This window comes from Periplaneta americana, chromosome 13, assembly GCF_040183065.1.
Source record: "Periplaneta americana isolate PAMFEO1 chromosome 13, P.americana_PAMFEO1_priV1, whole genome shotgun sequence".
NCBI classification, from domain to species: domain Eukaryota; kingdom Metazoa; phylum Arthropoda; class Insecta; order Blattodea; family Blattidae; genus Periplaneta; species Periplaneta americana.
The window spans coordinates 161367901-161382127 of NC_091129.1; the positions used below are offsets into that span (position 1 = coordinate 161367901).

Sequence of the window (14227 nt, forward strand, 5' to 3'; positions counted from 1 at the left end):
GAGGTTCTGTCTGATATGTACATCTATTATTAGGCTGTAGATCGCACTTGACGATACAATATGTGTCAGAGGAAGAACAATTATTTGTATGAATCTGACGTCTGTTTAGTGCAATATATTTTATTAAAAATTTGTTTAAAAAAGCAGAAAGATTACCCAACTGAATTGTTGTTTAAACACTTCAAAGTTTTTAATATTAAACAAATGTATTACTTTATTTTATTAAAATATTTTCATAGAAATTTTAATAACTTTGAAAGGTATATACATAAATATAGAACTAAAAATATGAATTCTCTGCGTTTGTGTGAACCTAAATGTAAAACCAATGCAGCTTTTCATCATAGCATGAGTCAAGGTCCCAGGTTATTAAACAAATTTTATTCCAATATTATTTTAACCACGAATCCTCTCCCAATTAATAAAAAAAAAATAAAAAAAATTGTATTGGATTTATAGTTTGGGTTTAAACATATTAAAGACTATTTAATCTGTATTCACTCTCAATTTTAATTTTATTTTTGTCTGTTTGGAATCCCCTCCTGAGCACGAGTCTTACTCATTCAGGAGTGGGCTAGTTTATCTTTCATTGTATTTATTAATTTGTATTCATCTCAGACTTACTAGCAATAAAAATAAATAAATAAATAAATAAATAAATAAATCTATACTAATAATAAATCTGTAGCCGAAATTTTTCTGGTAATTTTCGATTTTCCAAAAATAATTGGTCCTAACATATACAATTAACCACCCTGAAACCGAAAATCGCTTTTTTGAAATTTTTGTTTGTATGTCTGTCTGTCTGTCTGTACGTTTGTTACCTTTCCACGCGATAATGGCTGAACGGATTTCGATGAAAATTGCAATATAAATTAAGTTCGTTGTAACTTAGATTTTAGGCTATATGGCATTCAAAATACATTATTTAAAAGGGGAATTATAAGGGGGCCTGAATTAAATAAATCGAAATATCTCGCTTATTATTGATTTTTGTGACAAATGTTACATAACAAAAGTTTCTTTAAAAATAATTTCCGATAAGTTTTAGTCTATATAAAATTTTGATAGGACTGATATTTAATGAGATAAATGAGTTTTAAAATCAAAATAACTGCCATCTAAGGCCGTGTAATGAATTAAAAAACAAATGACTTCGTCTATAAGGGGCCTTGGACAGCAACAATCGAAAGCTATGAAAGATAGCCTACAGATAATGTTTCTGTGTTTGTATGAAGTAATATCAGAAGCTAAATTAACCGATTTGTATAATGAATTATTAATTCACCATTGGAAAGTGTAGTTTCTCTAGATGGACATAGCCTAATGCTATAATGTTATTACAGTAACTTCTGAGTGAATCGAGGACAGGTAAGATTAAAATAGCTTCTTATGCACAGAAAACGTGATAGACTATTCTGTACATTCGTTTCCTGTATTTCGTAAAATAATTTTTATGACCAAATGAGTGGTCTCTGGATCAAAATGATCGCATTTTAATTATGCAAATACAATTTAAATTAAGTAACATAATAAACGATTTATGCTTCTATCAAACACGAATGTTCCCTGGATCAAATGTCCTATTTTAATTATGTAATTACTTTATATTTATTTCTAACGGGTGCAGCGGAGCGCACGGGTACGGCTAGTAGATAAATAAATATAGCTAATCGGCGATGTATGCAATGGAGGGGGAAAGAAACTGGCCACCCTATCGCATTATCTCCTGGATTAGTTACCTCATGACTCATGAGTGAACTGTTTATTTTGCTGTCAGCTCCATTTCCCCCTCTCCTAGTATAAGTGCCCCTCCCTCTCCGAGGGAAATGGTCTGAATTCAGCACTGATCGGTAGGGTGTGATAGCTCGTGTTTTGCTCCTTTTGGGATTACGTACATGTGCTCAGTTTTCACCGTTCTGTTTTCATGTTACGAAATAGTGAAGGAAATTCCAAGTAATTCTGCGTCTCTGAATCAGTACCACTGATCAAGCTTTATCCAACCACGCAAAGTGGTTTTGCACAGTAACATCGATTTCGCTCACAGCAGAGCTGAAGAAGGGACTCCTTGAGTCAGAACTCTGTAATTATTTATGCCGTAAATATCTTCTCACTCTGGTTGCAGATTGCCTTGTTGCTAGGGTGTTACTAGCGTTGTTTCATTCTGTTACGTTGGCAGTAGTGTCTGTTCTCGGAATCGTTGTTTAGCTCTCGTAGCAGTGCGCGTCCAAGACGGGAACTGTGTGCAAGTCTCTGAATTACGGAGTAATTATTGTGACATGACGTTGTAGTGCTGTTTAGTGTTTGTTGTACTTAAATGGTTTTGAGTGTTTAGTGTTTTATCAGTGTTTTGACTGCGAAAATGAAAACAGCAGTAGGTACGAAAATATTGTTATGTATTTAGAAATATGTGACAAATACACACCTTGCACAATGTTAGAACCTACTAAAATTCAGTTTTTTTACTGTATGTTAATCTCTGTAGTCCATAATTGATAGATTATGCGGTCTCGAATAGACGATCGTAATGCAGTAGGTATTAATTTTATGTATATTGAATGTAGACAATTCATTAACTAGCGACTAGCCTATGACATGCGTGATTATTAATTATACCATACGTTAAAAAAAATAATCACGTATATGTGTGTTCGTGTAGTTTTGTAAGACAACCGTTGAGATATATCACTATCAAGAAAAATTATAGGAGCATTTGTTTTGTTGATTTTAATATAAATTCACATAAATGTATTGAATGCATTTGAGATTTTGTTTCACCACCCTATCTAATATTTTCTGCATTGATTATAATTTCAAATAGTTTGTTGAGTGGAAATTACGCATTTTGTGATATTCCAAGAAAAAAATTATTTAAAAAGTTTAATCACCGTCGCTTAAGCACTGCATTTTTAACTAACATTTTAATTGTCTCGCTTAAGCTTCAAATCTGACCCTTGCTGTGGTTAAAATGTTCTAAATCAGTCAAATTCTGATGTGGTGAAATTTTATAGTACGTAGGTTTCATTGCTAGTATTTAATTCTCACGAAATCTCTGAAATATTGTACTGTCACAATTAGCTGTGACTCTGAAGACTATCAAAGTGGCAGTGACCCTCCTTATTTTGCCATTATTGCGTCATGTGTGTGATGACATCGTTGACAATATATTTCTGCTTATTTTTTTAAATATTAACATTTAATAAGTTCGCCGTCATTGATTAATTATTCATCTTATAAATGCATGTTACTGCACAAATATGCGAATACGATCTTACATTCATCATGTGCTTCAGATTCCTTTGATGTCACTGTTTTGAAATTAGTTATCAAAGTGTGTTGTTTAATATGTGATAAGCGAAATGGGAACAATGTTTACTGAAGTTGACCCATTTCAGAGGAATCACAGCTGAAAGATGTAACTGTTAACTGTTGCAATTGAGGAAAATCCGTTTTGTTAAAATATGACAACCAATGGTATCGTAAAACAAATCTCAGTTATGTTGTCATGTTTTCTAACGTTTTTATAAGGCGTAGGGATTCAGTATGCTCAAATTTTATAGCACGTTACCATTTCACACACCTTAATAAACAAGATTGATAATGTGACTTAAATTAGAATGATAATACATGTAATGTCAGTTTGTATTTGCGCGAATTATTGTATAGAATTGATTTTATTCCTACAATAATGTCAGTAGTATTTAGAATATCTCATTGATTAGTTTTTGGCATGCTGTATGTTTATGTATGTGTCTGTATGGTATAGAAACTTTCCTTGTGAACTATTGGTCACATTTTGTTTGCACTTAATATTGGTGATTAATTTTATTTAATAGAAAATACGTATGACGTTGATTTATTACACTTTTCGTCCAAAAATAACACCCGTAATCAAATTGACATTCAAGGTTTCGGCTTCAGCTGTTCTGAAACTAAAGCTTCAAACAGGTCTGACCACTTTCTTTCCGATAATAGTAGATATACTTCGCTATGTGTTGTGTTACCCAGTATTTGTATTCTCCTTTAGGATTTTTGTTTTGTACTTCTGTATATTCAGCAGTGTTGTTTTTTTTTTTTTTTCATTTGTTTCTGATAACTTCATTTCTGATTTTATCTGTTCACATAAAAATCGTCACCTGCTTAAATAACATCTTCTTTGTACTTTACTTTAAAAAATTACCTAAGCATAGCCGGAAATAGAGCAAATAGGAGTTAAGACAATTTTTATCTATTTTTAATCTAAAATTAGGGAATGTATCGTCTGAGATCGTTTGTCAATGCATATAAATGTAAAATCCACTCAGGACCATTCAAGGGAATCTTTGTCGAAACATTAGTTCCATTCACACCCTGTTACAATTTACCAGTGTCCTTTGTTTTGTTTCGAGTCCACTTGCTGGAGTAACGGTTAGCATAACTGGTCGTGAAACAAGCGGGCCCGGGTTCAAATCCTGGTTGGGGTTTTTACCTGGGTTTTCCCTCAACCCATTAAGAACAAATGCTGGGTAACTTTCGACGCTGGACCCTGGAGCCTTTTCGCTGAAGTTACCACCTTCATCTCATTTAGACGCTAGATAACCTTAGAAGTTGATAAAGCGTCATAAAATAACCAATTAAAAAACTTGTTACGTATGTGCGAATGAATATCTATAATGGAATATTGTTTTGGAATTTCCCCTTGAATTATTTGCTTTCATGGTAGTGTTTTGTACTTGTGAAATAAATATTATGTATTAAGTAATATAATTTACTTAGGCTTAAGTAAATAATATCTAATATAATGTATTTAGTTTTATTATAAACCACTAATACTGTATAATATTCCTACGGTATCGCTTTTAAGTACCAATATTCGTAAAGCATGGACTAATATTATCAGGCCAGTAAGCTGTTGAATATCATATGCAAATAACTTTTATGTTAATTTGTACAAAATTAATTCCAGACTTCAAGCTATACAATTTATAAATGAAGAAGGATGTCTTCGTTCTTGGGATAATAAAAATCCCTTTATATGAAATTTACATTGTTAAAGCTTCGTGTTTGGGTTCGTTTTTGAAGCAAGTAAAGGGAAAAAGTTTGTAAATAAATTTCGAAAAGACAAAGTAGGCCTATATGATCATGTCACGTGACCAGAATATTGTACGAAATGGAAATATAAAGATTGGAAATTTATCCTTTGAGAAGGTAGAAAAATTCAAATACCTTGGAGCAACAGTAATAAATATAAATGACACTTGGAGGAAATTAAACGCGGAATAAATATGGGGAATTCCTGTTTTTATTCGGTTGAGAAGCTTCTGTCATCTTGTCTGCTATCAAAAAATCTGAAAGTTAGAATTTATAGAACAATTATATTACCGGTTGTTCTGTATGGTTGTGAAACTTGGACCCTCACTTTGAGAGAGGAACAGAGATTAAGGATGTTTGAGAATAAGGTTCTTAGGAAAATATTTGGGGCTAAGAGGGATGAAGTTACAGGAGAATGAAAAAAGTTACACAACGCAGAACTGCACGCATTGTATTCTTCATCTGACATAACTATGAACATGAAATCCAGACATTTGAGAAGGACAGGACATGTAGTACGTATAGGCGAATCAAGAAATGTATATAGAGTGTTAGTTGGGAGGCCTCAGGGAAAAGATCTTTGGGAAGACCGAGACGTAGATGGGAGGATAATATTAAAACGGATTTGAGGGAGGTGGGATATGATGATAGAGACTGGATTAATCTTGCACAGGATAGGGACCGATGGCGGGCTTATGTGAGGGCAGCAACGAACCTCCGAGTTCCTTAAAAGTCATAATAAGTAAGTTTGGATTCATAGTGATTTTATTTTTCTTTGTTTTTAGTTTATAATTCAGGTAATCAATTATTAATCCGTGTTTTATAGGGGGTTGTGGTGTCGCAGTTAGCACATGTGTCTTGTATTCGAGAGGTGCGGGGTTCGTTTCCACAGACCAGCTATCGCGATTTTGATTTTTCGTGGTAGGCTTCTCTCTCCGTGCAAATAGCGGAATAGTATCGATTACAGAAAACTCCACAGCCCGTTTCATAGCCAGTATTATAATAAGTGATTTAGTTGGAAAAAAATATTTACAGGAACTCACCTTATCAAATTAGCAATTACCAAATGGACTCGTACTGGGTGTCAAGTTTGGCATCTTCATTTTTATTTATTTACGCCGCTACCTTCCGCGTCAGACCAGCCATCTTCCACATACGTAGCGCACTAAAATGGCGGAAGACACTTTCATGTCGGGAGATAACAGAGGTACGTAGGTTTGTTACAAACTGTAAAGGAGATAGGAACGCAGAAACGAACCCGGAAAACATTATGAAAACTTGAAATTTGCGAAGTGCGTTGAATATATGTGGGAGTCTCCCTAATACACTTGTTGACATATCTCTCTATAACATCTAATAATAATGCCATTCGTTTTATTGAAAGTTTTAATTTCAAGTATTATAATTTGTTTTACATATTGAAGTCGTATTACAAAGATAAAAGAGCTGTTTTACTATTATCCGATTGATTACTAAAGAGCGTTCAGCTAGAAGTCTGACGGAGAACACGCGCATCAGACATCTTTGCATGGCCGGCATAGACTGTGTTGTTATTGATCCGTAACCTTTTAACATATCCTGAATGACTTGAAAGTATTTGGTCATCGACGTGATTTAAGATTGAGACGACTGGTTGTCTTGATAGTTCATAATTACATAACATTACGATTGATTCGAAATTAGCTTGGCATTTTTCCGTTAATAAAAATATTTACGAATGTACTGGTAAGATTATAGATCACACTTCTCCATTAATGTGTAGTTGAGAATAACTTAATATAGTCCACACCTGTGTCGTAACGGTCAGCGCGTCTCGCCAGGTGTCCCGGGTTCGAATCCCGGTCGGGGCAAGTTACCTGGTTGAGGTTTTTTCCGGGGTTTTCCCTCAACCCAATACGAGCAAATGCTGGGTAACTTTCGGTGCTGGACCTCGGACTCATTTCACCGGCATATCACCTTCATATCATTCAGACGCTAAATAACCTAGATGTTGATACAGCATCGTAAAATAACCCAATAAAAAAACTTAATATATTTTACGTACTGTACAAAATTAAATCTAAACTCTGAAACTTCTCCGTTAATTACACGGAAGAAAAGTAACATAATATTTTGTTACAAACCTGTTTGGGTCATTCCATAGTGACACACGTAACATTTTCGACGTAACTAACTGTGATCTTCGCAGGATATTTGAATGAAATACTTAGTAGTTCATGAAAACGACATTGCTGTCTTTTAACATATCCATTCCTAAATATAAACACAAATTCTTAATGAAAAGAAATTAATAATACTGTATAAGAAATATGAAAATTATATGTGTGACACACGAACATTTTCTTGATACTTAATTTATTACCAAAATGGAAAATGTTCATATTATTGTGCTAAATGACATAAATACATTCAGTTGTTTTCGAGACAATTAAGACACTTGTGTAGTACATGTAACTGCGAAATCACAAACTTAAAAAAAAAAAAGCGGTGCCACTAATAAATAAAATATTACAAAATGATATGTTGTGACACACGGACATTTCTGTCATGTTGGTTACTAATTGTTTTAAATGCACTGCAATACATCACTTCTTGTGAAAGACTTATACATTGTGCCTACAGTTCTTATTATACAAAACAACACTTGATAACACTAAAATACACTTTCAGATTTAAAATATCCACGGTTGTTTACGACCATACGTGGTGATATCTCCTGTGTAATGTCATGTGACGAATACACCAATATGTCCTATTTTTCTGTCATTTGTAGTACTGTATTACCCTTCTTTGAACTCACAGGCACTTCAAATTCTTCGCCACCACAAGCTTTCGTAACTTCCCCTGTATATTTTATGCCTTTTTTTTGCGTGTTCATTTAACGACCGTGTATCAACTACTGTACTAGGTTATTTAGTGTCAATGGGATTGGTGATAGCGAAATGGTATTTGGGAAGATGAGGCCGAGGATTCGCCATAGATTACCTGACATTCGCCTTACGATTGGGGAAAACCTCGGGAAAACCCAACCAGGTAATCAGCGGGAATCGAACAGTACCTATTCTTAAAATGTGCTGCTGCACCATCCCTTCCGGGCAGTTACTTTCCTTAGTCTATTACTGTAAAAATCATCAAGTGTTGCTTTGTTTAAAATTGTTGCGTAAGATGATGTAGGCCTATGTTTGGAAACATTAGATATAACTGCATTAACACTGAGTGCATAGTTCATCCTCGGGAAAAACCCAACCAGGTAATCAGCGGGAATCGAACAGTACCTATTCTTAAAATGTGCTGCTGCACCATCCCTTCCGGGCAGTTACTTTCCTTAGTCTATTACTGTAAAAATCATCAAGTGTTGCTTTGTTTAAAATTGTTGCGTAAGATGATGTAGGCCTATGTTTGGAAACATTAGATATAACTGCATTAACACTGAGTGCATAGTTCATCCTCGGGAAAAACCCAACCAGGTAATCAGCGGGAATCGAACAGTACCTATTCTTAAAATGTGCTGCTGCACCATCCCTTCCGGGCAGTTACTTTCCTTAGTCTATTACTGTAAAAATCATCAAGTGTTGCTTTGTTTAAAATTGTTGCGTAAGATGATGTATGTTTGGAAACATTAGATATAACTGCATAACACTGAGTGCATAGTTCACGATGTTGCCCCTTGTTTTTGTAGTTGAGTAGACCTACTGCAGCATTTATGGTAACAGAAGAAGTTGGGTCAGGGATCCAGTGCGCTGATATTACCTCATTTTGTGCTATCTCAAATTAAATTTATCTAACTTAAATTCTTGAAAATACTAGACTATCACAAAAAATGTTCGAAATGTATAAAAATTTATGATATCAATAGAACAATAATTAATATAGATTAAAAAAAGGCCTACCTTTCAGAAGTTCTAAATGACACCTAGGGTAAGTTAATTAATATTATTAAATAAAACAATTTTAAATTAATATCATAAATTTAGTACCATTCACCTAATGTGCAAATATATAAACCAATTTATTTATACATAGGCTTAGTATGGTGGCTACCTACTTACCATAAATATGTAGTATAAGCTTGTTTTTTTATATGAAATAAATTAACATAACCAATTTTTGTAAGTTTTTAATTCAAGGAATTAAAAAAAAATAAATATTTTGCACAAACTTAGGCATAACTGAAATGCTGTCAAACGCCTTTTAAAACGTTTATGTACCACAAGGGTGAGAAAATCTAGCAGGATAAAAGCTGTCAAACGACTTTTAAAAAATTTAGGTACGACAAGGGTGAGAAAATCTAGCAGGATAAAAGCTGTCAAACGACTTTTAAAAAATTTAGGTACCACAAGGGTGTGAAAATCTAACAGGATAAAAGCTGTCAAACGACTTTTAAAAAATTTAGGTACCACAATGGTGAGAAAATCTAACAGGATAAAAGCTGTCAAACGCCTTTTAAAAAATTTAGGTACCACAAGGGTGAGAAAATCTAGCAGGATAAAAGCTGACAAACAACTTTTAAAATATTTAGGTACCACAAGGGTGAGAAAATATAGCAGGATAAAAGCTGACAAACAACTTTTAAAAAATTTAGGTACCACAAGGGTGAGAAAATATAGCAGGATAAAAGCTGACAAACAACTTTTAAAAAATTTAGGTACCACAAGGGTGAGAAAATATAGCAGGATAAAAGCTGTCAAACGACTTTTAAAAAATTTAGGTACCACAAGGGTGTGAAAATCTAGCAGGATAAAAGCTATCATACGACTTTTAAAAAATTTAGGTACCACAAGGGTATGAAAATCTAACAGGATAAAAGCTATCAAACGACTTTTAAAAAATTTAGGTACCACAAGGATGTGAAAATCTAGCAGGATAAAAGCTATCAAACGACTTTTAAAAAAATTAGGTACCACAAGGGTGTGAAAATCTAGCAGGATAAAAGCTATCAAACAACTTTTAAAAAATTTAGGTACCACAAGGGTATGAAAATCTAACAGGCTGAAAGGTGTAAAGCCCGCTTTTTTTTTTTTTTTTTTTTGGAAAATTTAGGTACAAGGATGCGGAAATCTAGCGGGATATAAGCTGTTAAGCGCCTTTTGGAAATCTAGGTACGACATGGGTGTAGAAATCACGTAGGATAGAAGCTATCAAGCGTCTTCTGAAAAATTTAGGTATGACAAGTGTGTTGAAATTATGTAGGATAGAAGCTGTGAAGCGCTTTACCTATTTACTGGCTTTTAAGGAACCCGGAGGTTCATTACCGCCCTCACATAAGTCCGCCATCGGTCCCTATCCTGAGCAAGATTAATCCATTCTCTGTCATCATATACCATCTCCCTCAAATACATTTTAATATTATCTTCCCATCTACGTCTCGGCCTCCCTAAAAGTCTTTTTCCCTCCGGCCTCCCAACTAACACTCTATATGCATTTCTGGATTCGCCCATACGTGCTACATACCCTGCCCATCTCAAACGTCTGGATTTAATGTTCCTAATTATGTCAGGTGAAGAATACAATGCGTGCAGTTCTGTGTTATGTAACTTTCTCCATTCTCCTGTAACTTCATCCCGCTTAGCCCCAAATATTTTCCTAAGTATCTTATTCTCAAACACCCTTAACCTATGTTCCTCTCTCAAAGTGAGAGTCCAAGTTTCACAACCATAAAGAACAACCGGTAATATAATTGTTTTATAAATTCTAACTTTCAGATTTTATTGACAGCAGACTGGATGATAAAAGCTTCTCAACCGAATAATAACAGGCATTTCCCATATTTATTCTGTGTTTAATTTCCTCCCGAGTATTATTTATATTTGTTACTGTTGCTCCAAGATATTTGAACTTCTCTACCTCTTCAAAAGATAAATTATTTATTTTATTATACTTGTTGATAATTATTGCATTTTACATAGTTGTTTCTTTTACAGTATCAACTATTTATCTTGCTTCAGTAACATTTCATATAATTCGTATAATATTATTATTCATATAATATTATTATTATTGCGTCAATAACTACTGTATATGATAATAATAATAATAATAATAATAATAATAATAATAATAATACTTACTTACAAAAGGCTTTTAAGGAACCCGAAGGTTCATTGCCGCCCTCACATAAGCCCGCCAGCGGTCCCTATCCTTTGCAAGATTAATCCAGTCTCTTTCATCATACCCCACCTCCCTCAAATCCATTTTAATATTATCCTCCCATCTACGTCTCGGCCTCCCCAAAGGTCTTTTTCCCTCCGGTCTCCCAACTAACACTCTATATGCATTTCTGGATTCCCCCATACGTGCTACATGCCCTGCCCATCTCAAACGTCTGGGTTTTAAGTTCCTAATTATGTCAGGTGAAGAATACAATGCGTGCAGTTCTTTGTTGTGTAACTTTCTCCATTCTCCTGTAACTTCATCCCGCTTAGTCCCAAATATTTTCCTAAGCACCTTATTCTCGAACACCCTTAACCTATGTTCCTCTCTCAGAGTGAGAGTCCAAGTTTCACAACCATTAAGAACAACCGGTAATATAACTGTTTTATAAATTCTAACTTTCAGATTTTTTGACAGTAGACTGGATGATGAGAGCTTCTCAACCGAATAATAATAATACGCATTTCCCATATTTATTCTGCGTTTAATTTCCTCCCGAGTGTCATTTATATTTGTTACTGTTGCTCCAAGATATTTGAATTTTTCCACCTCTTCGAAGGATAAATCTCCAATTTTTTATATTTCCATTTCGTACAATATTCTGGTCACGAGACATAATCATATACTTAGTCTTTTCGGGATTTACTTCCAAACCGGCCGCTTTACTTGCTTCAAGTAAAATTTCCGTGCTTTCCCTAATCGTTTTCGTATTTTCTCGTAACATGTTCACGTCATCCGCATAGACAAGAAGCTGATGTAACCCGTTCAATTCCAAACCGTGCCTGTTATCCTGAACTTTCCTAATGGCATATTCTTCGCTTTAGAATAATAATAATAATAATAATAATAATAATAATAATAATAATAATAATAATAATAATAATAATTTGCATATAGCGTCAATCGTAGTCTTTTGTTATTTCTTATACAATTTCAATGTAATTTGGGGGTACTTACGAAAACTAAAAAAAAATGTATTTTTGGGGTACGCTAGCAAAAAAGTTTGAATACCACTGATCTATACAATGTAGAATGTCTTATTAACGGTTCATATCTAGACGGAATTGAAACTCATGACATTGACTTTATACAGTACAGTATATGAAACACTGTTACTTTACTGATATATATATATATATATATATATATATATATATATATATATATATATATATTATTTTTTACTCTTTCTCATCGTATTGTATACTCGTATTTCCGTTATATCCCCAATATTGCACCATTCAAGCATTTTATTTTACTTTATACATACTGTAGACATACAACAATAGTATTTATGTGCAGGTCGTATGTAATAGCTAATAATAGATCTGTATATCATGTTGATATATTTTATGACATGAGATAGCGTCACAGTTCTCAGATTATGACTTGAAGTGCTGAGTAATATTTTGTGTTTAGTTGCAGCCCGGAACTTTATGGTATAATATTTTACTATGTAATCGCGTCGAGGTATATTTAACTTTAGAACGGAAAGGGAAATGTTATATTATTTGTCTAGGAAATCAGAATTAATTCTTGAGTGTTACAGTACTGGAAAATAGCGTTTGTGGTATTGTGAAATATCAATACCTCACTATGAGTCTTAAAATATACATGGAATCCGAATCACCGATGAAAAGTATTTATATCTAAATATCAATTACGTTTTAAGTACGTTATGAAGCAATTTACATTCATTAAGTTAATATTAATTTAACAATCACGTTTAATATGAAATTGTCTACTTGCCACAAGGATGTAATGTTCATGCATATTTGCTGACTTACAAGATTCATGTGTTCCAATACATACACGCTCTCGTCATGAAACAATACTAACAATACCATCCCATCGCACCTCCTCATACTCATCTTCTTTCACAATAGCCCTGCCAAGACTCTGGAATTCGCTACCTGCTAGCATCAGGGACTGTCGAAATAAAATTGAATTCAAACGAAAACTTACTAGGCACTTGGTCAGTAATTGATTACTTGTAAATAGTTTCTTTAATCTATCACAAAATATTTCAATATTCAGTAATTTCATCACTATACAATTTTGTTATTCTAGATTTAATTTGTAATTCAGTAAATATAAAATATTCTTTGTTTCTCTATGATAAATTATCTAGCTTTAATTATTCAGGTAATCTTTTCGTACTTTGATTTTATTGTAATTATAAATTTAATACTTATTGTAATATTATTTGTAATTGTAATTGTAAATTTAATACTAATTGTAATTTTATTGTTGATATTGTAGTTGGGATCTCCTGGTAGAGGGGCAGAGAAGGCCTGACGGCCTTATCTCTACCAGGTTAAATAAATAAATACTACTAATACACCATTTTTTTTTCTAATTTTTGAGCCGTATGTCAATATCCTGTTGTTTGTTCTAAGATGGTTACAAAGACGTCTTATTATTCTGTGTATGAAAGGACACACTGTAAAAATATTTTCCAAAATTTAAGCATATTGAATTTACCTTGCGTGTACAGTACATTCTGTGTATGAAGGAACACACTGTAAAAGTATTTTCCAAAATTTACGAATATTGAATTTACCTTTTGTGTACAGTACATTCTGTGTATGAAAGGACACACTGTAAAAATATTTTCCAAAATTTACGAATATTGACTTTAACTTTTGTGTACAGTACATTCTGTGTATGAAAGGACACACTGTAAAAATATTTTCCAAAATTTACGAATATTGAATTTACCTTTTGTGTACAGTACATTTTGTGTATGAAAGGACACACTGTAAAAATATTTTCCAAAATTTACGAATATTGAATTTACCTTTTGTGTACAGTACATTCTGTGTATTAAAGAACACACTGTAAAAATATTTTCCAAAATTTACGAATATTGAATTTACCTTTTGTGTACAGTACATTCTGTGTATGAAAGGACACACTGTAAAAATATTTTCCAAAATTTACGAATATTGACTTTACCTTGTGTGTACAGTACATTCTGTGTTTGAAAGAACACAATGTAAAAATA

General features: G+C 33.3%; 1 protein-coding gene across 16 annotated transcripts in view; it reads left to right on the top strand.

The window, feature by feature from the left end:
• HDAC4 (histone deacetylase 4) overlaps positions 1-14227 on the top strand; it is a 582774-nt gene that overhangs the window by 204846 nt on the left and 363701 nt on the right. For 2 of the 16 annotated variants that reach the window (XM_069844552.1, XM_069844556.1), the window contains exon 1: positions 2058-2378. The exons of 10 other annotated variants lie outside the window; for them this stretch is intronic. Coding sequence is in view for 3 of the 6 variants with exons in the window: in XM_069844562.1 (XP_069700663.1) it covers positions 2363-2378 (16 nt within the window). In the remaining 3 variants the exon portion in view is untranslated. Of the gene's footprint in view, positions 1-2057; positions 2379-14227 lie in introns of those variants that run through there. 4 more of the 16 variants (XM_069844554.1, XM_069844557.1, XM_069844562.1 and 1 more) reach the window with 3 other exon arrangements.